This window comes from Salvelinus namaycush, chromosome 12, assembly GCF_016432855.1.
Source record: "Salvelinus namaycush isolate Seneca chromosome 12, SaNama_1.0, whole genome shotgun sequence".
NCBI lineage: Eukaryota > Metazoa > Chordata > Actinopteri > Salmoniformes > Salmonidae > Salvelinus > Salvelinus namaycush.
The window spans coordinates 23,742,018-23,767,916 of NC_052318.1; the positions used below are offsets into that span (position 1 = coordinate 23,742,018).

The 25,899-nt window shown below is 44.0% G+C and overlaps 1 protein-coding gene across 1 annotated transcript; it reads left to right on the forward strand.

Annotated features, from left to right (window-relative positions):
* Window positions 1-3,588: 3,588 nt before the first annotated feature.
* On the forward strand, window positions 3,589-25,899 carry LOC120057444 (cell surface glycoprotein MUC18-like). Its single transcript, XM_039006061.1, has 16 exons — window positions 3,589-3,682; window positions 6,236-6,357; window positions 6,625-6,859; window positions 7,252-7,322; window positions 7,420-7,507; window positions 7,758-7,937; window positions 8,627-8,754; window positions 9,211-9,352; window positions 18,709-18,824; window positions 18,978-19,119; window positions 19,354-19,484; window positions 20,493-20,498; window positions 21,742-21,883; window positions 25,236-25,365; window positions 25,616-25,733; window positions 25,879-25,899. The coding sequence occupies exons 1-16, from the start codon at window positions 3,589-3,591 to the stop codon at window positions 25,897-25,899; spliced, it is 1,866 nt and encodes a 621-aa protein (XP_038861989.1).

The window sequence follows — 25,899 nt, forward strand, 5'->3', positions numbered from 1 at the left end:
TCAGAATCAACTTAATCAACTTCGGGTCGTTTACCTGGAAACGCATGTGAATGTCACTCTCGACTGCCGTACATTTTTCAGCCCCTTTTTGGATCATATGACCTGTGGCTATATTTATGATCTCTGGAGAGACTATGCTTTGCAAAATGTTGAGAAAAGCCAAAAGGACCAAGAAGCTAGAGAAGAAAGTCCATTCAGAGTCTATGTTTAAAGATGAATGATGTAAGCATATTAAAGATGTCAACCAATTTACACTTAAACAACCTTAAAACTTTTACTCAAACATCATATTATGGACATCCATGACCTTTAATTATAAGCACCCGCTGATAGTTAACCAACATGCATGTCGGACCTCAGAAACACTGGGGGTTTGATATTGATGAGGCCTGGAACCCATCGTTCACAGTGGAGCATGTTAGTTAGAAGTGTAAATAAAACATTATTTTACTCCTTCAAGGTGGAGGGCTTCGCCACGGGCAAGAAGCAAAAAAAATGATGTCGAGGCTTAAGACGTTACTAACCCACCGGGAATAATTACAGCTGCTTAAAAAACATTAGGCACTGGTACGGCATTGTGTTTTGGTATTCCACAGTTCAACCATCATTGCATGGTATTCCACTGTTCAACCATCATTGCATGGTATTCCACAGTTCAACCATCATTGCATGGTATTCCACGGTTCAACCGTCATTGCATGGTATTCCACGGTTCAACCGTCATTGCATGGTATTCCACGGTTCAACCGTCATTGCATGGTATTCCACTGTTCAACCGTCATTGCATGGTATTCCACGGTTCAACCGTCATTGCATGGTATTCCACGGTTCAACCGTCATTGCATGGTATTCCACTGTTCAACCGTCATTGCATGGTATTCCACTGTTCAACCGTCATTGCATGGTATTCCACGGTTCAACCGTCATTGCATGGTATTCCACGGTTCAACCGTCATTGCATGGTATTCCACGGTTCAACCGTCATTGCATGGTATTCCACGGTTCAACCGTCATTGCATGGTATTCCACGGTTCAACCGTCATTGCATGGTATTCCACGGTTCAACCGTCATTGCATGGTATTCCACGGTTCAACCGTCATTGCATGGTATTCCACGGTTCAACCGTCATTGCATGGTATTCCACGGTTCAACCGTCATTGCATGGTATTCCACGGTTCAACCGTCATTGCATGGTATTCCACGGTTCAACCGTCATTGCATGGTATTCCACGGTTCAACCGTCATTGCATGGTATTCCACGGTTCAACCGTCATTGCATGGTATTCCACGGTTCAACCGTCATTGCATGGTATTCCACGGTTCAACCGTCATTGCATGGTATTCCACGGTTCAACCGTCATTGCATGGTATTCCACGGTTCAACCGTCATTGCATGGTATTCCACGGTTCAACCGTCATTGCATGGTATTCCACGGTTCAACCGTCATTGCATGGTATTCCACTGTTCAACCGTCATTGCATGGTATTCCACTGTTCAACCGTCATTGCATGGTATTCCACGGTTCAACCGTCATTGCATGGTATTCCACGGTTCAACCGTCATTGCATGGTATTCCACGGTTCAACCGTCATTGCATGGTATTCCACGGTTCAACCGTCATTGCATGGTATTCCACGGTTCAACAGTCATTGCATGGTATTCCACGGTTCAACCGTCATTGCATGGTATTCCACTGTTCAACCGTCATTGCATGGTATTCCACGGTTCAACCGTCATTGCATGGTATTCCACTGTTCAACCGTCATTGCATGGTATTCCATGGTTCAACCATCATTGCATGGTATTCCATGGTTCAACCATCATTGCATGGTATTCCATGGTTCACCCGTCATTGCATGGTATTCCACGGTTCAACCGTCATTGCATAAACCCTTTACTGACACTCAGGTTTGTGACAAGGGCTTATGTGCACGTTGAGGTTGATGTTTACATTTAAGTTGTGAAAAAGAGTCTATGTTTGTGGTGTCCCTTGCATAAACTCATGTGAAGTGTTCCAAAAACACATTTTCATGTGATCACATGATCTTATGTGACGTTAATGTGTAAAGCAACATGTGATAACATGAAACTACACATGTGAAATGTTCCAAAAACAGATTCCCACATGATATCAATTGAAAATGTCATGTGAAAATGTGATTTTCTATGTAAAATCATGTAGTTTTTCTGTAAGGGGTGTGACTGAGGAGGATGTTTGGTGTGTGTGACAGAGAGTGTATGTTTGTGCTGTGTTGGAGTGTGTGCTCGCTTGGCTCTGGCATGGGGGCTGCAAATGTGCTTGCCTGCCTGTGCAAGGGGATCCTGTGTGTCAAGTTCATGTGCACACAAGGCGGCCTGGCCGCTTTGAGGGATTTACATGTTTGATGTGGACCACCACTTCCAGTATTTTCTCTTGGAAAGAGTTGACGTTAACCCTCTCTTTGCTGCCATCTGAATGAATGCCCCTCCTGGGGAGATTTGTGCCAGAGTGTAGTTCACAAAGCCAGGGGAGCTCAGTAGGTCAAGGGGGTCTTATTACTCCAGTCTAGGGATATGTCCTTTCACAATGTGTGTGTGCATCACACAGCACTCAGATTGCAGAGCAGAGCTCAGGTTCTCTTTGATCTCAGGTGGGTACTATGTGGACTCCCCCAGATGTTTCAGAGGAACCAGGGGGTGCTGTTCATAGTTCTGAGAGGGTTAGCACTGCCTAACTGTCAGCCCAGGTTACATACCAACCCCTTTGACTCCCTGAGATGGTTTAGAACTACCAGGGCTGCCATTTTCAAACCACACCACATAGAACACCTGGTGTTTGAAGAACGACAGAAGGAATCACCATTGCCTGGATAGGCTTTGGTGACTCTAAAGATGTGAGTGTTAGAACAATGTGTTGGAATTAAGTGGATCACACGTCAATAGGAATCAATAGAAAGCCTGAGCACAACAACTCCTCTTTGGAAAGTGTATCCAGGATCTATATGAGGAGTTGATGCAGGCAAGGCCTCTAAGCAGAAACAGGCTCAGGGAGTCAGGGCCAAGGAAAAAACCAACATGAGACCCCAGGCACATAAACGTTATAGGCCTACCCCCACATACATTCCTTTCCCCATGTTAGCAAGATTCCACATAATATGGCACTGTTTATCAGCCACAACATACATATGGCACTGTTTATCAGCCACAACATACATATGGCACTGTTTATCAGCCACAACATACATATGGCACTGTTTATCAGCCACAACATACATATGGCACTGTTTATCAGCCACAACATACATATGGCACTATTTCATGCCTGCCTAGACATGGAGGGATTATGCTATATCTCCCATTTAAATAACTTTAATTTCTCTTGTTACAGATTATTGTGTGTGTTGTTGTCAGCGGTTGGCAGAGGCAGGGTGGGTCTTGCCGTGGATAAAGAGGATGACAAGGAACAGCTGGAGCTTTAGTGGAGCTCAGCTGGGCCTGCATCCCAAGCTGATCTGCTTTGTCAGCGAGAGAGGGGCGGTGCACATAAGCTAATGTTGTGACTACTGTGATTAGCGTCTGATGCTATTGTCTGCGTATTAGGTGCATAATGACCGACTGTATGCAAGACCCCCCTCAAACAGGCAGCACTTCCCATTGGCTCAGTGCTATAGTCTGCGAGGCCCCGGCCGTTAACAATGCAGGTTGGACTCAATGGGCAACATTCTCTAAGAAAGGGACAAACTGTAATTCTCCTGATACACACAAACACACACACACACAAACACAAACACACACACACAAACACAAACACACACACACACACACATATACACATATACACACACAAACACACACACACATATACACCCGCCTCTGTGACAGCCTAGCAGTTTTGTACCTCATTACGGGCCCTGTCAACACGTCCGAATATCCTGTGGCGGTTTCCAGACTGGTGGAGTGTTCGTCACCCAGCAGACTCTGTGTTAACAGGGATAACACTCTGGCTGGGGAGCTGTGATGCCCCATGTCTATAGGTCAGGTATTCTGCTGGTGTGTCTGTAGATAAGGCAGCCCGTGTTGGCTTTGGAGTCAAATCTCCAGATGAGTAGATATTCTGTCCCCATGTTAACCGGATTAGTCCCAAGAGACACAATCTTTTACGTCAACTTCGCCCTCTCCGCTCCTGTTCCATCATGAGCTAAACCACCACAGTTCAGGAGATAAACAGCAAACAACCTTGGTGGTACATGACAAACTCCCTCTAACCTCTTAGATGGAAAAATACATTCTGAAGAGAACAATGGCATGTGCGTCTTAGGGCCATGGCTGGCTGAACACAGCCTTGAGCCTCACAGCTCATAGCAAAGGACAGAGAGAGAGAGAGAGAGAGAGACCAGAGGAGAGACAGAGAATGGACACAGTGCAAAGCCCCACCAAGCAGGGCCACAAAGAGCAGACTGGTTGCATTGCGCTGTGGATGGGATAAAGAAGGGGTAGTCAAGGAAAGGCAGGCTGACAATGCTGGTGGGAGAGCTCAATAGGATCACCGGGATGTGACTGTGAGTTTAATAAGGGGTGTGTGTGCGTGATCTATAAGGACAGATCTGAATATACAAAACAAGTTTGAAAATACTTCCAGAAAGTGCAAATCTTCAAAATTCTGTGGCTTATGGGCCTGGACACAGACAGACATACTCAGACACATACGCCCCCGCAACACACCCCCTGCCCACACACCATACAAACAATGAATGAGGCCAATTCCAATTCCATTCCCTCTTGCTCACCCAGGACCCCCCTAGCCCCCCTAGTCTTTGACATTGGCATTCCTACTCTTATGTGGTGAGAAGCAGACTACTCTCTGTACCAACTTCACCCCCTAACCCCTGCCAATGTCTGCTCTTCACGGCACCCCACCAGCACCAGCCCCCATCTCCCACATTACCAATTAACAGGAAGCCTCTCTCAAGTCTCTACACCTCTCTCCATGCTGAAGTGAAGATGAAGGCAAGAGAGGGTCGGGGGAGGGAGAGGTAGGGTTGAGATGGAGAGAGAGAAGAATTAGAAGAAGAGGGGGTGTAGAGGGGGCATGGGGGCCCCAGTGGACTAGGATCAGGCTAGATATATGTCTTTGAGCCAGAAAGAGGGGGATGTAAGGGGTAGAGAGGGAGAGGACAGAGCAGGGGTCATATCTGACAAGTCAGTCTGTTGGATTGCTGTTGCACCAAGGATATCTCTCCACCATGAATGGGAGGCTTCATTTGGGGCATGTCTCCGTCTGTCTGGCTCAGACAGGGTATTACTGTAGATAGAGATCTGGGTGGAGGCTACCTACTGGAGAACACAATAACAATGTGGTAAACAAAAACAACACGTATTTTAAGCCTGTCTCAGAGAGTGTTTGTGTGGCTCAGCTCCAATGTAGTGGGAAGAAGCTTGAGAGCAACATTACCAGCTAATTTTTTAAGTGACCTTCAAACCAGACGTGAGTGTGAAACATGATTATAACACAATTCAATTACTATTGCGTATTTCATTGTTACTTAAAATTACAAAACCCTGCAATAGCAACCCATAGAACTTTTCTTTGGGTAGCTGTGTGACCCTAGACAGAACTTCCCAGATCTGGCAAGAATAGTGCTAGATTCCACATCCTATAAAAACAGTTGTCTTTATAACACTATTATAGGTCAAACAGGCTCTGTCTTGTGTCTGGTGGTTCCCATGACGATTCTGATGGGACAGTTTTAGGCTAGTTTGTTGGCTCTGTTGCAGGTTAACAGGGAACATTGCAGTAATTCTTCAATCTGTGTGTAAAACAAGCCTTTTCTCTGTGCTGGTGGCTGACTCGCTTAAGTGCTGGACACTGCCCAGTGCTGCTGGAGGGACCAGGGTGGGCCCTGCTTCACACATTCCACACATTGTAACATCTCTCCCCTCTGCTAGCCAGCCACATAGTCTAGTTCTCACACTGTTAGAGCGGTTAAAACACTGGTCCCACTGATCCAGAGATGATCCATCAGTTTGCAATAGAGTAAACATTCTGGCCCCCACACTGTGCCTGTGTGTCATTATAGTATGGCACAATAGTGGCAATAAATAATAGTATTTTGAAATCACTTTTTTGGAGATAAAACATTGAACTGAATGCTAAAACATGAATATTCAAAGCCTGCTTTTTGCCTGCCAGACATGTTGTTGTGGTGCTTGATGAGACAAGATACTGACTGGGGTGTTGTGTTTGCTCTTTGCAGCCTGGGCCAAGGTGGACATGACCATGGAGGAGAGTGTGGAGGTGTACCTGGGCGACTCAGCAGGCATCCCCTGCCAGTACGTCTTCAGTGAGCAGCCCAGAGCGTTCATGATCCAGTGGTTTGTGGTGAGTACTTCTGGACCATTATCTGCACCCCCTCCTGACTCACCCAGCCACCCACTCAGTCTATCTCTCTCTTTCTATGTATCTCACACACACACACCAATTTGTTTCAATGGTGTTTTTGACATTCAACCTAGTTCATCTTCTAAATTGAACGAAATTAACTCAACCTATGCCTGGTGGCCCTTTCGCTTGTACAAGTGTATAACAGGACCAATATCAGCACCACCCAAATTATTATTATTATTTTTATCGCCTTCCCTACAGAGGAATCCCAGTAGCAGTAGCCGGGAGCGGATCTACTACGGTGACAATGCACAGCAGATAGTGGACGATGGTACAGACTTCACAGGCCGCATCACGGTGTCCAACGTCGGGGACAAGGAGGGTGTGCTGCTGACCATCCAGGATGTCCAGCTGACTGACGAGAGGGAGTTCTTCTGCCAGGTCAACGGCATGGCTGCAGGCAACGGAGAAGGCAAGACCCACCTCAGGGTGTTCGGTAAGACATTGGAGCATCAATCTCTTCCTAGTCTGGGGGGGGTCCAGATCTGTTTGTGCTTGATCCAATTCCTCTCTCTACTGACCATTTGACATTTGAGTCATTTAGCAGAAGCTCTTATCCAGAGAGACTTACAGTAGTGAGTGCATACATTTTCATACTTCTTTCTCCTACTTGTCCTCTTTGGGAATTTAACCCTCAACCCTGGCGTTGAAAGCCACACAGGAGCCCCAACTCATCTGTCTGTGTCAATTTCTTGTTATCCCAATGATAGAGGATTTGGTTACAGCACATACAGTATGAGTACATGCTCTGCCCATTACCATGTGTTTCAGTGGTTATTGATAGAATGCTTGTTTGCATTGATAATGCCATTTTATATTTTATTCCAGATCCTCCAATGGCCCCAGTAATTGAAGGTGTCCATGCTGGAATCTCTGTGACCAACGAGCTGCCATCAAGGGTAGGCATTAGGCAGTCCACTTGAGTACATCTCACTTTAGCTCTCAGTCCATGAAAGCACCATTGAACAAGCAATCTTATTCTCTGTGTGTGTACAGATTGCATCGTGTGAGGCAAGGAATGGCTTCCCCAGACCCAACATCACCTGGTACCGTGGCATCAGCCCACTGACCCCAACACATGGCCGTGAGTAGCAGGAATACCAATACAAGAGAACAGATCTTAGAGCAGTTTTAACATCTTCACTGCCACTCTCACTAATGGACTATTGGAGAAGAACTAGTCAAGCAATTATCTTGTTTTGACTCCATGTGGTGATACTCACAACTGTCACTGAAATACTACATGTTGTCGTTACATGAAGAATTGTTTCCGGATATCCTCTATCTACCAGCCTGTAATGGTAGCTAAATCAGTGTTTTCTCACCCCTCCCAGAGATCAACGTGGTAATTCTGGTGACCCGTGAGTCCAATGGCTTCTACACAGTTCAGAGTGAGCTGCAATATAAAGTTGCCAAAGAGGACAAGGATGTCCTGTTCTCCTGTGAGGTCAGCTACTACGTCCCAGGAGCTGTGAGGACGGCTGAGTCCAAGGGCATCAACATCACTGTGCACTGTAAGGACCCAACTAACTCCATATCTTATACCCCAGGCATGCTATTTCTAACCACACAACTTATGCTGACTCAGCATGCATTCGGGCAGCAGGTAACCTAGTGGTTAGAGCGTTGGGCCAGTAACCGAAAGGTTGCTCGATTAAATCCCCGAGCTGACAAGGTAAAAATCTGTCGTTCTGCCCCTGAACAAGGCACATCATTGTAAATAAGAATTTGTTCTTAACTGACTTGCCTAGTTAAATAAAGGTTAAATAAAAAATTATCAATTGAATGTAATGCTAACTAGAGCTAATGCTACTTCAGTGTGTTAATGGTGCTCTCCAATTTTTTTTATGACAGTCCCTACCATGAAACTAGTAGGGTGGTCACTGATGTTTCTCTCTACAACACCCAAGTTAAAGCCTATGAAATGATATCAGCCTACCTCAAACAAGTCAACAGCTTCTGGGCTGTCAAAGTAGTAGGCCAACTAATGTAACCCAACCCCACCCATCTTTGGCGCTCTTCAATTTAGGCCACAATATTTTCTCAATATATCTAGTGTTGTTTGAACCAATTTTGCATACCATGACAGCAATGACAAAACACAAACTCTGCTGTTGTAAATGACTGGCTTGTAAAGCGGATTAGCCTAGTGACTTCACCAGGCATTGCATAGCCACGTTGATTTATGGGTTTTGTCCCGCAGACCCCACAACCGTTGTTGAGCTGTGGAAGGAATCCCCCCAGGGCCTGGTCAAAGAGGGGGATACTGTGGAGATCCGTTGCCAAGGCGATGGCAACCCCCCACCGCCCTTCACGTTCAACCGAGAACAAGTAAGAATGGCCCTCTTTTCTGTGAAGGTTTTTTTATATGCAGACTCAGGCCTTGGAGTAGAAGTGTATGCCTTGTGAACAGGATCGCATCATGTCTGACCCTGTGGCTCTGGGATAAATCTTTGGACCCTTTCAAGGTCTGTGGCTGACTGGAGATCAACATTCTCAGGATGGAATAGTTCTCATTCCCGTGTGTTCATTTGACCACAACAACACATTTGGGGGGTTCCCCTGTTGGGTCTCAAGACTGGGATGTGGATAGAGGCATGGTTTGGTCATTTAGATGGTCACAGGAACATGTTAAAGGGTTTATGTAGCTCATAGTAACCAGACTAATTCAGCTGTTGTTTGGGTGTGACTTAAAGGGATAGTTCATCCCAAAATCAAAGATTTATTAGCCTAAATGTAGATCCTGTAATATGACAGTGTAAACCTGATGTTGTCCCCTCTCAGGAGCAGGAGACAGCGTTGGAGGCCAGCGATGACACATTGGTGCTGAGAGAGGTGACGCGTGGGGACAGCGGGGTCTACCAGTGCCGCTCTCTGGATCTGGACACTTACGAGGAGGTCATGGGAGACATGCAGCTCATTGTCCACTGTGAGTTAGCTAACACACGCACACACTGAAACATGTGCATGCACACACATGTATTTATGCTATTTTGGTTTGGACTGGAAGTGGTTGAATTTCTCTGAGATTGATACTAAGAGTATTAATGTCCGTCAGCTGCTTGACTGAGTTTCACACCATCGATAATTTGATTACCAAGATAGACAGCTCTGCTATTGTCTTCCACTCACTCACTGTCACTGCATCACTTAATTACTCATTAACCTTTTATTGCAGTGGGCTAAATCAGGGTGACACAGAGTGTTTCTTGGTAGTCTTAAACAAATCTACTTTGAAACAAAAGTATACACCTTATGGGCTTACAAAAAAGAAGACAACTGTACCATGTCAGATATAGAGCTGAAATGTATTTAATTTAGAGTGTGCATCCCAATATTACACTTTATATACAGTACCAGTCAAAGGTTTGGACACACCTACTCATTCAAACGTTTTTCTTTCTTTTTACTATTTTCTGCATTGTAGAATAATAGTGAAGACATCAAAACTATGAAATAACACATATGGAATCATGTAGTACCCAAAAAAGTGTTAAACAAATCAAAATATAGTATACATTTGATATTCTTCAAAGTAGCCAAAGTAGGGAGCACGTGATGCCGCGGAGCTGAGCAGACGTTGACTAACCGAGCTCTTCAAAGTTATTCTATTATTACCTAAATAACAACGTTGAAACAATATTCTAACATCGTCTGATAAATTGTCAAGTACTTACCTTCCCAAAGAGCCATGGACCGCCGACCGAGAGGCAAGAAGGACGACCAAAACGTCGTTGATTCCCAAGATAACGATAACACTAGCAAGATTAGCATTAGCCCTCATAACTCAAACGACAGTTCCAGACTGTTGCTCTCGGGCCTCTTGCGAGCCTGCCGACATGCTGGCTACTCTCCTCCGGGAAATTCAGGATGGTAACAAAGGTCTTTCTATGAAAATCGATAAGAGAACACCTGAACTCCATTCTTCCATTGACGACCTGAAATCCTCCATGAATGATCTCCTTTTGAGAACGACTGAGGCAGAGTTGCGCATTAGCACAGTTGAAGACACCATCGCTCGACATGACCAGGTCTTGATACAACTGCAAAAGGACAATGCCTACCTCAAAAACAAGGTAGATCAGATGGAGAACCAGAGCAGACGTAGTAATATCCGTGTGGTGGGATTGAAAGAGGACAGCGAGGGCCGTGACCCGGTCCGTTTCTTCACTCAATGGATCCCGGATGTCCTAGGCACAATCAACTTCACCAAGCCACTGGAAATCGAACGCGCCCACAGAACATCAGCGCCGAAACCCCGGCCAGATGAGCCCCCACGGGCCGTCCTGATCAGGTTCCTCCATTTCCAAGACAGAGAGAAGGTACTGCAACTCGCAAGAGCCAAAGGGGACATAACCATTGATGGCAAGAGGGTCAGCCTTTTCCCGGATATGAGCGCGGATCTCGCAAGACGTCGCAAGCAGTTCAGACCTGCCGCCAAAGCACTGAAGGAGAAGAACATCATCGGCTACCTCATCCACCCTGCGCGGATGAAAGTTCAGTACAAAGGCCGAAGCCATCTCTTCAACACACCGGGAGAAGTGTACACTTTTCTCAAAGAACTGAGCAACGTCTGAGCCAGGACGTTCTCTTTGGGGGATAAGATGCAGTTTTTTTTGTTTTCTCTTATCCGGACTGAACCGCTGATATCCTCCGGTCGCTATAATTGATTTGTACATTTTCAACTAACCGTATCTTTCCGGGGTGAGTTCTATTACATTTACAGGAGAGTATATTTTGGTTTAGTCCATATCACTGGGCGAAGCAAATAAGTGGGTTTAGGCCCACTGCTTTCCCCCTCATTTATGTTAATCTTTCGAAAAGAGACTCAAGCAGCCCTTACCGTGGGCAGTAAATATTCAGCCATAAATGTCTATTCACAACGTTTGTTTTCAATTTAGAGAGCTCGCAGGTTTTAGTTTACGCCAAGGTTTAGCTAGTAAGAGCAAGATGGAAAGCGAGCAGCAACGTATCTCTACAAGTGTATTCATGTTTGATTGTTGGGATTGTGGTTTTAATCTAACAATCGGGGTGGGTGGGATTCTTTATTTTTTTCCCCTTTTTTCTATGTTTACTGTTTCCTTCCTAAAGAGACACATAGGTCACTTCTGTGTTCAAACCAAAGTTGAAACATTTCCTAACTATCTACATACACTGCTCAAAAAAATAAAGGGAACACTTAAACAACACAATGTAACTCCAAGTCAATCACACTTCTGTGAAATCAAACTGTCCACTTAGGAAGCAACACTGATTGACAATAAATTTCACATGCTGTTGTGCAAATGGAATAAACAAAAGGTGGAAATTATAGGCAATTAGCAAGACACCCCCAATAAAGGAATGGTTCTGCAGGTGGTGACCACAGACCACTTCTCAGTTCCTATGCTTCCTGGCTGATGTTTTGGTCACTTTTGAATGCTGGCGGTGCTTTCACTCTAGTGGTAGCATGAGACGGAGTCTACAACCCACACAAGTGGCTCAGGTAGTGCAGTTCATCCAGGATGGCACATCAATGCGAGCTGTGGCAAAAAGGTTTGCTGTGTCTGTCAGCGTAGTGTCCAGAGCATGGAGGCGCTACCAGGAGACAGGCCAGTACATCAGGAGACATGGAGGAGGCCGTAGGAGGGCAACAACCCAGCAGCAGGACCGCTACCTCCGCCTTTGTACAAGGAGTAGCACTACCAGAGCCCTGCAAAATGACCTCCAGCAGGCCACAAATGTGCATGTGTCAGCATATGGTCTCACAAGGGGTCTGAGGATCTCATCTCGGTACCTAATGGCAGTCAGGCTACCTCTGGCGAGCACATGGAGGGCTGTGCGGCCCCACAAAGAAAGGCCACCCCACACCATGACTGACCCACCGCCAAACCGGTCATGCTGGAGGATGTTGCAGGCAGCAGAACGTTCTCCACGGCGTCTCCAGACTCTGTCACGTCTGTCACATGTGCTCATGTGCTCAGTGTGAACCTGCTTTCATCTGTGAAGAGCACAGGGCGCCAGTGGCGAATTTGCCAATCTTGGTGTTCTCTGGCAAATGCCAAACGTCCTGCACGGTGTTGGGCTGTAAGCACAACCCCCACCTGTGGACGTCGGGCCCTCATACCACCCTCATGGAGTCTGTTTCTGACCGTTTGAGCAGACACATGCACATTTGTGGCCTGCTGGAGGTCATTTTGCAGGGCTCTGGTAGTGCTCCTCCTTGCACAAAGGCGGAGGTAGCGGTCCTGCTGCTGGGTTGTTGCCCTCCTACGGCCTCCTCCACGTCTCCTGATGTACTGGCCTGTCTCCTGGTAGCGCCTCCATGCTCTGGACACTACGCTGACAGACACAGCAAACCTTTTTGCCACAGCTCGCATTGATGTGCCATCCTGGATGAACTGCACTACCTGAGCCACTTGTGTGGGTTGTAGACTCCGTCTCATGCTACCACTAGAGTGAAAGCACCGCCAGCATTCAAAAGTGACCAAAACATCAGCCAGGAAGCATAGGAACTGAGAAGTGGTCTGTGGTCACCACCTGCAGAACCATTCCTTTATTGGGGGTGTCTTGCTAATTGCCTATAATTTCCACCTTTTGTCTATTCCATTTGCACAACAGCATGTGAAATGTATTGTCAATCAGTGTTGCTTCCTAAGTGGATAGTTTGATTTCACAGAAGTGTGATTGACTTGGAGTTACATTGTGTTGTTTTAAGTGTTCCCTTTATTTTTTTGAGCAGTGTATGATAGATTTCCATTCAGTTACATATTTGAAACCCAACTATGCTTAATCCACTAAAATATGTCACATTCAACGTAAAAGGTCTTAACAGCCCGATTAAAAGGAAGAGAGTCTATACATACCTTAAGAAATTAAAGGCTGACATTGTGTTTTTACAAGAAACACATCTTACAGCCAGTGAACACAAGAAATTGAAGAGGGAATGGGTAGGACAAGTTTTTGCGTCCTCTTTTAACTCCAAAGCAAGAGGAACTGCAATTTTGATAAGTAGACACATCCCCTTCTGCGTCAACAACACCATCTCTGATCCCTCTGGCAGGTTTGTTTTGGTGCAGGGGCATATGTTTTCAGAGTCTTGGACCCTATTGAATATCTATGCTCCTAACTTCGATGACCATATGTTTATTCAGAATGTCTTCCTTCGGGTTGCTCAAGCACCACCAGGATGGTTACTGGTTGGAGGAGATTTTAATTTTTGTTTAGATACAGTTCTTGATAGGTCCTCTGATAAACCCTCACTTCTTACCAAAGCCAGCAAGCTCACCATGTCATTCATGAAAGATCTCAATTTACTAGATATCTGGAGACAGTTGCACCCACAGGATAGGGACTACTCTTTTTATTCACACCCACACAAGACACACACACGCATAGATAACTTTTTAATATCGACACAACTGTTTCATAGAGTGTTAGATGTCGAGTATCTCCCCAGATTGCTTAGTGACCATTCTCCCCTGGTATTATCAATCTCCATTCCTACCAAGGTAAATGGAGCATATAGATGGAGACTAAATTCTACACTCCTAAAGCAACCTGAATTTTGTGCATTCATCAAAGAGCAGATCAATATTTTCACTTTGACAAACAAACCCTCCGCTCCTGACAGTTTCATTCTTTGGGACACATTGAAGGCCTATCTGAGGGGACAGATCATTTCCTATACTAAAGGGCTGAAGAGAAAACACGGTGCGGAACTGAGTGCCCTTGAATCTGAAATCTCAGAGCTAGAGAAAACCTACCAAAGAGGCCCGACTAAAGATCTATACAGGCTTTTGGTAAATAAAAAACTGAAATATAATATTCTGAACACATATCAAGCTGAGAGGGCCATCACTAAATCAAAACAGCGTTATTACGAGCTTGGAGAGAAAGCTCACAAAGTATTGGCATGGCAACTGAAAGCAGAGGAAAGTAAGAGGACAATTAATGCTATAGAAACTCTTACTAATGAGATATCTTTCGACCCTACTGAAATTAATAATACTTTAAAGAAATACTATGAAGACCTCTACACTTCCCAATCAAGCGATGATCTATCAGAGATCGACTCCTTTCTCTCCTCTCTCAACCTCCCATGCCTGTCAGGGGAAGACAGCGAGCGCCTGAGTGAACACTTCTCAGTTCCTGAATTGTTGGAGGCCATTAAATCCTTACCTTCTAATAAATCTCCTGGGGAGGATGGCTTCCCTCCAGAGTTCTATAAAGAATTTAGGGAGCTGTTGGTCCCCTACCTTATGGAGGTACTTAAAAAAGCCAGGGAAGACAACTGCTTTCCAGAGTCTTTCTCTCAAGCAGTGATTACTGTAATCCACAAGAAAGGGAAAAATCCACTAAAGTGCGCCTCATATAGACCAATCTCTCTCCTTAACACAGATTGTAAACTGGTCACCAAGATGCTATCTAAGAGACTGGAGTCATGTCTTCCCCTGTTGGTCAACACAGATCAGACTGGCTTCATAATTAATAGATTGTCCTCCAATAATCTCAGAAGGTTCTTTGATATAATTCACCTTGCTAACAAAAACAAAATACCTAGTGTCGCAGTCTCCCTCGACGCTGAAAAGGCCTTTGATAGGGTTGAATGGCCATACCTCTTTCGCGTCTTGGAAAAGTTTGGTTTAGGTACCGTGTTTGTAAATTTGATAAAATCACTCTACAAATCTCCTAAAGCTAGGATTGCTACCAACGGGATTACTTCCTCCTCTTTCCCTCTCTATAGGGGGAACAGACAAGGTTGCCCAATTAGCCCCCACCTCTTTGCCCTCGCCATCGAACCGTTGGCTGAGGCTATTAGAACGTGCCCTGACATACATGGCTTTGAGGTGGGCCCCCATACCCATAAATTATCACTCTTTGCGGACGACCTTATCTTATTTCTAACAAACCCAGAACACTCCCTCTCTCACTTGCAGATCCTACTACAGTGTTATAGTTCTTTCTCTGGATATAAGATCAATTTAGATAAAAGCGAAATCTTACCGTTGTCTGTCTTTGACCATCATACCATCAAGCACAAGTTTCCTTTTAGATGGTCGCCTATGGGCTTCACATATTTGGGCATAATGGTGGATGGTAACCTGAACAACCTCTATAAACTCAATCTGGCCAGTTTGTTGCAAAAGGTGGAGGGTGACCTTTGTAAATGGATGGACTTACCTCTCACTCTACTGGGTAGAATCAATGTAATTAAAAGGAATGTCCTGCCCAGATTTCTATATCTGTTTCAATCTCTCCCTATCCCTGTTCCCGCAGCATTCTTTTCCTCTCTCGACTAGATGACCAGACGGTTTATCTGGCACGGCAAAACCCCTAGGGTTGGCCTGGATAAACTGACCCTGGATTACAGTCAAGGGGGCTTAAACCTCCCCAATTTTAGAATGTACTACTGGGCAGCACAGTCTAGGTTTCTGGCTCAGAGGTTTGACAAGGGTCCCTCTCCCTCATGGTTGAACATTGAAAAGCTTGAGGTAAATGATGACACTGGGGCAGAATTGTTTTACAAATGGGACAGAAAATCTATAAAAACCATCACAGACAACCCTTTAATCATACATTCTGTCCTGGCATGGTGCAAACTGCATGAGCTGTTCGGACGAGGGGGATTCCTTTCCCCTAAAACCCCTTTATGGAACAATAGATTGATTCCTATGTTTTTCCAGAAATGTAACTTTAGACCATGGTCTGATAAGGGGATCACTCTTCTGGAACATTGTTACGAGGAGGGAGTTCTTATGTCTTTTGATCAGCTGAAACAGAAATACCACTTGCCTAACAGGGACTTCTTTAGCTACCTACAACTACGAAACTTTATTAGGGTGTCTCTCAAGGGACAATGGAACCTACCTAAGATGTCACCTATTGAACAACTCTGCCACGCAGACCAACCACTGTTCAAGACCATTTCCCGTGTTTACGATGCTCTTATGTCAGGACTAACACTGCCTGGGCTAGATAAACCCCGACTTAGATGGGAAAAAGATCTGGGTATTGATCTTGATGAGGGTCTATGGAGTGACCTATGCAGGGATGGTGTTACATCCACATTGAACTCCAGATACAGACTGATCCAGTTTAATTTCCTCCATCAGCTCTATATCACCCCATCTAGACTGCACAAGTTCAACCCTGATATCTCCTCCCTATGTTTTAGATGTGGCTCAGATGAAGGAACATTCCTCCATTCCACTTGGCAGTGTTCAAAACTACACGGTTTCTGGCAGGGGGTATGCGATACCATATCCTCAATTCATGGGGTTGCATTCCCTTTAGACCCGGAGGTCTGTCTACTGGGCAACTTTACTAACACCAATCTTAGGCAAAGCCATACTATAAAGCTAACAGAAATATTGCTAGCGATTGCCAAGAAATGTATCGCCTTGAAATGGAAATTGGATTCCCCCCTGCCAATTGCAATGTGGCTATCAGAAGTTAATAGTTGTATCCCACTGGAGAAAATTACTTACCGCTTGAGGAATAAGTTAAATACATTTTACAGAATTTGGCAACCTTTTATTGACTATATGGAGAATCTCCCCCCACATCACATTGAATGAATCTCTATATTATCCTTATATAATGTTTCACACGTAACGTATAATATGTAGCCTACGGCAGGTGACCATATGATCCAATGTCTCATTATAATTATTTTTTTATTGTATGTTTGTATATATAATTATAATTTGTTTTATTTTTTCTTTCTTTGTTACGCTCATCTGTTACTGTCACTTTGTCCTATTGTTGTCTAATATCTTTTCACGTTTGTCTTGAATGTTGTTAATTGGAAAATGCAAAAAAAAAAAAAAAAAAAAAAGTAGCCAAAGTAGCCTTGATGACAGCTTTGCACACTCTTGGCATTCTCTCAACCAGCTTCATGAGGTAGTCACCTGGAATGCATTTCAATTAACAGGTGTGCCTTGTTAAAAGTTAATTTGTGGAATTTCTTTCCTCCTTAATGCGTTTGAGCCTATCAGTTGTGTTGTTACAAGGTAGGGGTGGTATACAGAAGATAGGCCTATTTGGTAAAATACCAAGTCCATATCATGGCAAGAACAGAGCAAAGAGAAACAACAGTCCATCATTACTTTAAGACATGAAGGTCAGTCAATGGCCTGATCCAATTGCATCCAATTGCTGCAAAGAAACCACTACTAAAGGACACCAATAATAATAAGAGACTTGCTTGGGCCAAGAAAGACGAGCAATGGACATTAGACCGGTGGAAATCTGTCCTTTGGTCTGATGAGTCCAAATTTTAGATTTTTGGTTCTAAGTGAACGGATGATCTCCGCATGTGTGGTTCCCACCGTGAAGCATGGAGGAGGAGGTGTGATGGTGTAGGGGTGCTTTGCTGGTGACACTGTCTATGATTTATATAGAATTCAAGGCACACTTAACCAGCAAGGCTACCACAGCATTCTTCAGCGATACGCCATCCCATCTGGTTTGGGCTTAGTGGGACTATCATTTGTTTTTCAACAGGACAATGACCCAACACACCTCCAGCCTGTGTAAGGGGTATTTTACCAAGAAGGAGAGTGATGGAGTAATGCATCAGATGACCTGGCCTCCACAATCACCCGACCTCAACCCAGTTGAGATGGTTTGGGATGAGTTGTACCGCAAAGTGAAGGAAAAGCAGCCAACAAGTGCTCAGCATATGTGGGAACTCCTTCAAGACTGTTGGAAAAACATTCCAGGTGAAGCTGGTTGAGAGAATGCCAAGCGTGTTCAAAGCTGTCATCAAGTCAAAGGGTGGCTACTTTAAAGAATCTAAAATCTAAAATATATTTTCATTTGTTTAACACTTTTTGTGGGGATTACTACATGATTCCATATGTGTCATTTCATAGTTTTGATGTCTTCACTATTATTCTACAATGTAGAAAATAGTAAAAAAATAAAATAAAAAAAACCTCGAATGAGTGGGTATGTCCAAACTTTTGACTGGCACTGTACATCACTGAACACTGAAATATAACAAAACTGTTGGACATAGAAACACCGGATTTTCAGCATAAAAAAAACGAATGTTTATTAATTATGAAATTATGAAAAATATTAATAACATTCCACCCATGAGTCCACTAGGTAATTTGATTGCAGGAAAGGGCTATGATCATTTAATTGATGTCAACCTTTTCACAGTCGATAAATATTATGATTTGCAGTGGTGTAACTCAAATCAAGAAAACATTTGATTGGAATAAGGTTGCATGGACCACACACCAGCATGTCACTTAGCCATGTTTCTTTTTCACATCATGTTTCGCTCTCCAGATCTGGACCCAGCCCTGGTGGTGCCCAAAGACTCAGAGATCATGTTCAAAGGAGAGAGTCTGACTGCTACCTGCAACGCTCTGTCTTCTCTGGAAACCTTCACTGTCTGGTTCAAGGTACAATACACCCTGTACTAAGCACCAACTTAGTGCTTTAAATGCAACACAGTTATAAGACTGACATAAAGATGTCGCTTGCCAAATGTAGCTAATCATGTGTTCTTATTCAGTTGTGGACTTCTAGTTTATTAGTTTATTTCCTGTGTGAAGAATGGGCAGCAGGTTGGCACAGGCCACATGCTGTTTCTGCAGGATGCCACCTATGACACAGCAGGAGAGTACGTGTGTGAGGTGACTGTTCCTTCACTGCCTGGACTGCACACCTCTGGTTCTGTCCACATCATCGTCCAGGGTTAGTCACCAAACCATAATTTCTGAGGAATTCCCCCATCAGGGGGTACACATCTTTGCTTTAGCCCAACATTATCTCTCCTTGGTGATTAGTTGTATCAGGTGTGATAGTAAAGGCATACAACAAAAATGTGCTTCCACCCTGGGGTTCCCACCAGGAATAGATTGAGAAACGCTGAGTTTGTCAGATCAGATGTTTTCATACCTAACAAGCGGTCTATAATGTGTCCCCCAGGTGCTCCCCAGATGAAGGATGCTGACAGGGAGGTGGAGATGGAGGAGGGAGCTGGGAAGTGGATGAACCTGAGCTGTGAGGCACATGCACACCCCCTGCCCACCATTTCTTGGACTGTCACTGGCAGCCAGGTAAAACAGGGCTTGGCAGCGCACTGGGCAGTTAACGTACACTACATTACCAAAAGTATGTGGACACCTGCTCATCGAACATCTCATTCCAAAATCATGGGCATTAATATGGAGTTGGTTCCCCCTATAACAGCCTCCACTCTTCTGGGAAGGCTTTCCACTAGATGTAGCAACATTGCTGCAGGGACTTGCTTCCATTCAGCCACAAGAGCATTAGTGAGGTCGGGCACTGATGTTGGGCGATTAGGCCTGGCTCACAGTCCGCGTTCCAATACATCCCAAAGGAGTTCGATGGTGTTCAAATCAAATCAAACTTTATTTGTCACATGCGCCGAATACAACAGGTTACCGTGAAATGCTTACTTAAAAGCCCTTAACCAACAGTGCAGTTCAAGAAAGAGTTAAGAAAATATTTACGAAATAAAAAGTAAAAATTAATAAAAAGTAACACAATAAAATATCAATAAGCTTGCCAGCCAAAGCTTGGCATTGAGCATGGTGATCTTAGACATGTGTGCCGCTGCTCGGCCATGGAAACCCATTTCATGAAGCTCCCGACGAGCATTATGCTGACGTTGTTTCCAGAGGAAGTTTGGAACTCAGGAGTGTTGCAACCGAGGACAGACGATGTGTACGCACTTCAAGGGTCCAGTTCTGTGAGCGTGTGTGTCTGACTACTTCGGGGCTGAGGTGTTCTTGCTCCTAGACATTTCCACTTCACAATAACGGCACTTACAGTTGACCGGGCAGCTCTAGCAGGACAGAAATTTGACGAATTTACTTGTTGGAAAGGTGGCATCCTATGACGGTGCCACGTTGAAAGTCACTGAGCTGTTCATTAAGGCCATTATACTGCCAATGTTTGTCTATGGAAATTGCATGGCTGTGTGCATTGATTTTATACCCCTGTCAGCACAGGTGTGGCTGAAATAGTTAAATCCACTAATTTAAAGGGGTATCCACATACTTTTGTATTTATAGATTATGTGGGCATACTTACAGTTGAAGTCTGAAGTTTACCTACACTTAGGTTGGATTCATTAAAACTCGTTTTTCAACCACTCCACAGATTTCTTGTTAACAAACTATAGTTTTGGCAAGTCGGTTAGGACATCTACTTTGTGCATGACACAAGTAATTTTTCCAACAATTGTTTACAGACAGATTATTTCACTTATAATTCACTGTATCACAATTCCAGTGGGTTTACATACACTAAGTTGACTGTGCGAGAAAATTATATCATGGCTTTAGAAGCTTCTGATAGGCTAATTGACATCATTTGAGTCAATTGGAGATGTACCTGTGGATATATTTCAAGGCCTACCATCAAACTCAGTGCCTCTTTGCTTGACATCATGGGAAAATCAGCCAAGACCTCCGGAGAAAAATTGTAAACCTCCACAAGTCTGGTTCATCCTTGGGAGCAATTTCCAAACGCCTGAAGGTACCACGTTCATCTGTACAAACAATAGTATGCAAGTATAAACACCATGGGACCATGCAGCCGTCATACCACTCAGGAAGGAGAAGCGTTCTGTCTCCTAGAGATGAACGTACTTTGGTGCGAAAAGTGCAAATCAATCGCAGAACAACAGCAAAGGACCTTGTGAAGATGCTGGAGGAAACAGGTACAAAAGTATCTATATCCACAGTAAAACGAGTCCTATATCGACATAACCTGAAAGGCCGCTCAGCAAGGAAGAAGCCACTGCTCCAAAACCGCCATAAAAAATCCAGACTACGGTTTGCAACTGCACATGGGGACAAAGATCGTACTTTTTGGAGAAAGGTCCTCTGGTGTGATGAAACAAAAATAGAACTGTTTGTGTGAAGCTGGTGGAAGGCTACCCGTAACGTTTGACCCAAGTTAAACAATTTAAAGGCAATGCTACCAAATACTAATTGAGTGTATGTAAACTTCTGACCCACTGGGAATGTGATGAAAGAAATAAAAGCTGAAATAAATCATTCTCTCTACTATTATTCTGACATTTCACGTTCTTAAAATAAAGTGGTGATCCTAACTGACCTAAAACAGGGAATGTTTACTTGGATTAAATGTCAGGAATTGTGAAAAACTGAATTTAAATGTATTTGGCTAAGGTGTATGTAAACTTCTGACTTCAACTGTACATTGCATGAATGTATGATTTTAAAACATTAAAATCTAATTTTCTTGGTGTGTCTGTTCCAATGCACATTGGTGTGACTGACTGGTGACATGACATTGGTGTGTGTGCTTGTGTGTTGACAGAGCTGGCGCGAGGTGCTGACCAGCGCCACGGAGCACAGCACTATCAGCCTGGTGTCCATCAAAGTGACCTCTGACATCACAGCCTTCTGCAATGCCACCAACGAGATGGGCACAGAGGCAAAGTCTTTCAGCATCAGTGCCAGTAAGCCACCCTGCCATATACTGTACACTACATAGGATGATATAGGCATACACACTGAGTGTACAAAACATGAGGAACATCTAACACCCTTTTGCCCTCAGAACAGCCTCATGGACTCTACAAGGTGTTGAAAGCATTCCACAGGGTTGCTGGCCCATGTTGACTCCATTGCTTCCCACAGTTGTGTTAAGTTGGCTGGATGTCCTTTGGGTGGTGAACCGTTCTTGATAACACGAGAAACTGTTGAGTGTGAAAAATCCAGCAGCGTTGCAGTTCTTGACACACTCAAACCGGTGCGCCTGGCACCTAGTACCATACCCCATTCAAAGGCACTTACATCTTTTGTCTTACCCATTCACCTTCTGAATGGCACATATACACAATCCATGTCTCAATTGTCTCAAGGCTTAAAACCCATTATTTAACCTGTCTCCTCCTTTTCATCTACACTGATTGAAGTGGATTTAACAAGTGACATCAATGAGGGATCATAGCTTTCACCTGGATTCACCTGTTCACCTGATGTCATGGAAAGAGCAGGTGTTCCTAATGTTTTGTATTTAGAATGTATGGAATACTGTATATGGGCATATTATGTGGAAATATATTTGATTATGGGAACCTCTTACATTTTAAGTGTTGTTTTGCTTATCCACAGTTCCCATGGTCACATCAACTGCACCCTACTCACCTGGTAAGACAGAGATCTTGCTATTATTGTATTCTTGCTGATTAGAACATGAGCACCATCCTCCTTGCGTGTTTGATCACGCAAGGAGGATAACCCTAAACCCTAACCCAAACCCAAACACTAACACTAACCCTAACCCTAACCCTAACCAATACCCTAACCCAAGGAGGATAACCCTAACCCTAAACCTAGCCCTAACCCTAAACACTAAACCTAGCCCTAACCCCTATCCCTAACCCTAACCCCTAGCCCTAACCCCTAACCCTAGACAGTGGGAAGTTAGACGGAGTACAGAGTATAGAGAGGAAACAGCATGAACTTGTGGGGTGGGATTCGTACCCATGCCACTATGAATAACTCTCCAGCACTGTTTCTCTTCTTCTTGACCTTTGAATCACTCTGATCCAGTTGAGAAGCGCTTTTAGATTGTTTCTTTGCTTTTTCTCAACTTTTTGAAAATTCTTTCTGAATACACACCAATCCAGACCATGAAGGATTAGCCAACAGGGCAACTAAATAATTCATGATTTTCATACGGACATAGTGTTTGCAGGAAAAGGCGGGAGAATTGGCTCTGCTCATCGCCTGTGGGTACATTGAAAATTATGTGTGACAGAGAAAAATAGGGAAAAAAGAACAAGACAACACTTAGGTGTTGGACATCCTTATATTTTCCTAATGTTTTTCCAGATAAATCTGTAATTACAGTTTGTCTAGCATTTCGAGAAATGTTTTGAAGTGGTTGAATGCCAAAAGCACATATATTGAGTTAAATTTTGGGGAAGTTAATGCGCTGTCTCACTGTTTTTATTGAGCTGTTGCAATAGAAGTTCTCATAAACCCATATTGTTCCTTTTAACAAGGGCTTACTCCATGTTTAAAGAGAGGAGTTAATAGTTCTGGTAGGGAGGAGCACTCTCTAATTTCCTCCTGGGGGGATTGCACTGAAGTGTTGATGGCTCTGTTAGAGGGGCAGGCCAGGGCTGTTTCACATCACTCTCTGCCCAGTGTCTGGAGCACTCACTCACAAGCATGAAAGTTGAAGCTGCTCACTGGGCGCATTTCAACGTAGATTATTGGGTAATATTGGGTTGAGACATTAATCAATGAGATTACAACAACCTATATTCACCCACTCAAAAATATAGCCAAAAGTTAGTTGTATTTCCAATGTTCAACTATCTAAAAGCACAATCAAATTCCAATGGAAAGACAAGGTCTCATTTTTGGTTTAGTTCTCACCCAAATGTCTATCACTGCACTTTCAACCATTTAAAAGCACAGCAAAGTTCCAATGGGAATACAATGTCAGATATTTTGTTTATTTATACAACAGATTGTGATATCGTTGAGATTACATTAAATGTACATGGTGCAAGTTCAAGATTCTGTGCAGATCATTACAGTAATTGTGACGATCTCTACAGCCCTGCGATGTATGCTCTCTTGAACATGCACACTTTATTACTTAATAAGAAATGTATAGCTATAGTAACTTCAAAATGTGGCCATGGATGTGTTACACATTTTAAGGTTGAACGTTACATTGGTTTGTAAGATAGCCTTAACTTTATGCTATTTACTGTAATACAAAAGTTATATTGAAATGTTTGGTTGACAACCCAACCAAATATCAACATTTAAAGATGTATCTACTGCTTGGACAGTTTCATCTGAGCCACTGGCTTTAACTAATATTTTTGATTGTGCAATGTAAATTTAAAGGTAATTTCCGATTGTGCTGACATATGCAGCGTTTACCGTGAATGCAGTCACTGCTAAAGCAGGAGCATTGTCTTTAAATTTCAATCACCCTGTAAAGCTGAAGTTCCGCGATTTGGATTGAATAGAGCCCTTGATCTGTTTCCCATCTGCTTCTTATGACTTGACCCATAAATAATGACCAATATCATCATACTCTAACACTGTTTTACAACCTGGATCCCAGGACTCCCTGGAAAAAATGTAATATGTTACTGAGTGGACTGTCCTGGCTAGTGGTTATCCTCCACATCTTCCTATGTTTTGTCCTACTAGAAGAGGATGGGCCTCCCATCTGAGCTGGGTTCCTCTCTGTGTTTCTTCCTTCTAGGTTTTTTTCCTGGCCACTATGCTTCTGATTTTGCTTCTACTAGCTCTTTGGGGTCTTGGCTGGGTTATTTACTGCAAACACTTTGTGACAATTGCTGATGTAAAAAGTTGTCACAACTGCTGATGTAGACAAATCTGAGTCATTTTGGCCTTATGTTGTCTGTGTAACAGTTTAGCTTCCGTCCCTCTCCTCGCCCCGAACCAGTGACCCTCTGCACACATCAACAACAGTCACCCACAAAGCATCGTTACCCATCGCGCCACAAAAGCCGCGGGGAACAACTACTTCAGGTCTCAGAGCGAGTGACGGCACCGATTGAAACGCTATTAGCGCGCACCACCGCTAACTAGCTAGCCATTTCACGTCGGTTACATCTGTCTAGGGATGTTTTCATTTGGTATGCTAGGGGCACTCTCACATGGAGTTATGGGTCACTGGTCACACATGTATAGGCAGCACAGGTAACCAGGAAATGTTTACACATATCATGTCCGGATGATTCTCCATGATCAGGTATAAGCATTAACCTGAGTTTTCCCTCCCCTCTCCCTGTCTGTCTGTGTGTATAGCTGAAGGAAATGGTGTGATCATCGTGGTCATCATCATCTGTATCCTCCTGCTGGCCGTCCTGGGCAGTGTGCTCTACTTCCTCCACAAGAAGGGCAAAATCCCCTGTGGCCGCTCTGGCAAGCAGGAAATGTGAGTATTCTACTTCAACAACTGGTCTAGGGCCAGGTTTTGTGTCTAGTTCTATAAGGTGGGTGCTACACATAGGTAGTGGATGAGGGTAAATTACAATGTAAAGCACTCTGAGCACTTGAAAAAGTGTTATGTAAATGTATTCCATATGTTCATCCATAAATGAGTCTTTCTGCCTCCAAGAATGTGATACTGTCCTCACTGGAGAAGAGTATTGAGAGGAAACTGAGTTTGTGCTCTCTATCCACAGCACCAAGGAGAACACTAACAAAGATGGCATTGTGGTGGAGATGAAGACTGACACCAAGACCGAGGAGGCCGTTCTTCTGAAGGGCGTTAACGGTGACAAGAATGGCCCCAGCGACCAGGTAACTATGAATATGAAAGCTATACGCTAAACAGAAGTAGCCTACTGTCTGTCTTTCTTGAATCTTGCATTGCCCACTGTATTGACATTTGTTGGTGTTTTTTCTCCCTTTCCTCTTTCTCTGTGTGCTTTTCCCTGGAGTAAAGTACATGGACCTGAGGAAGTGA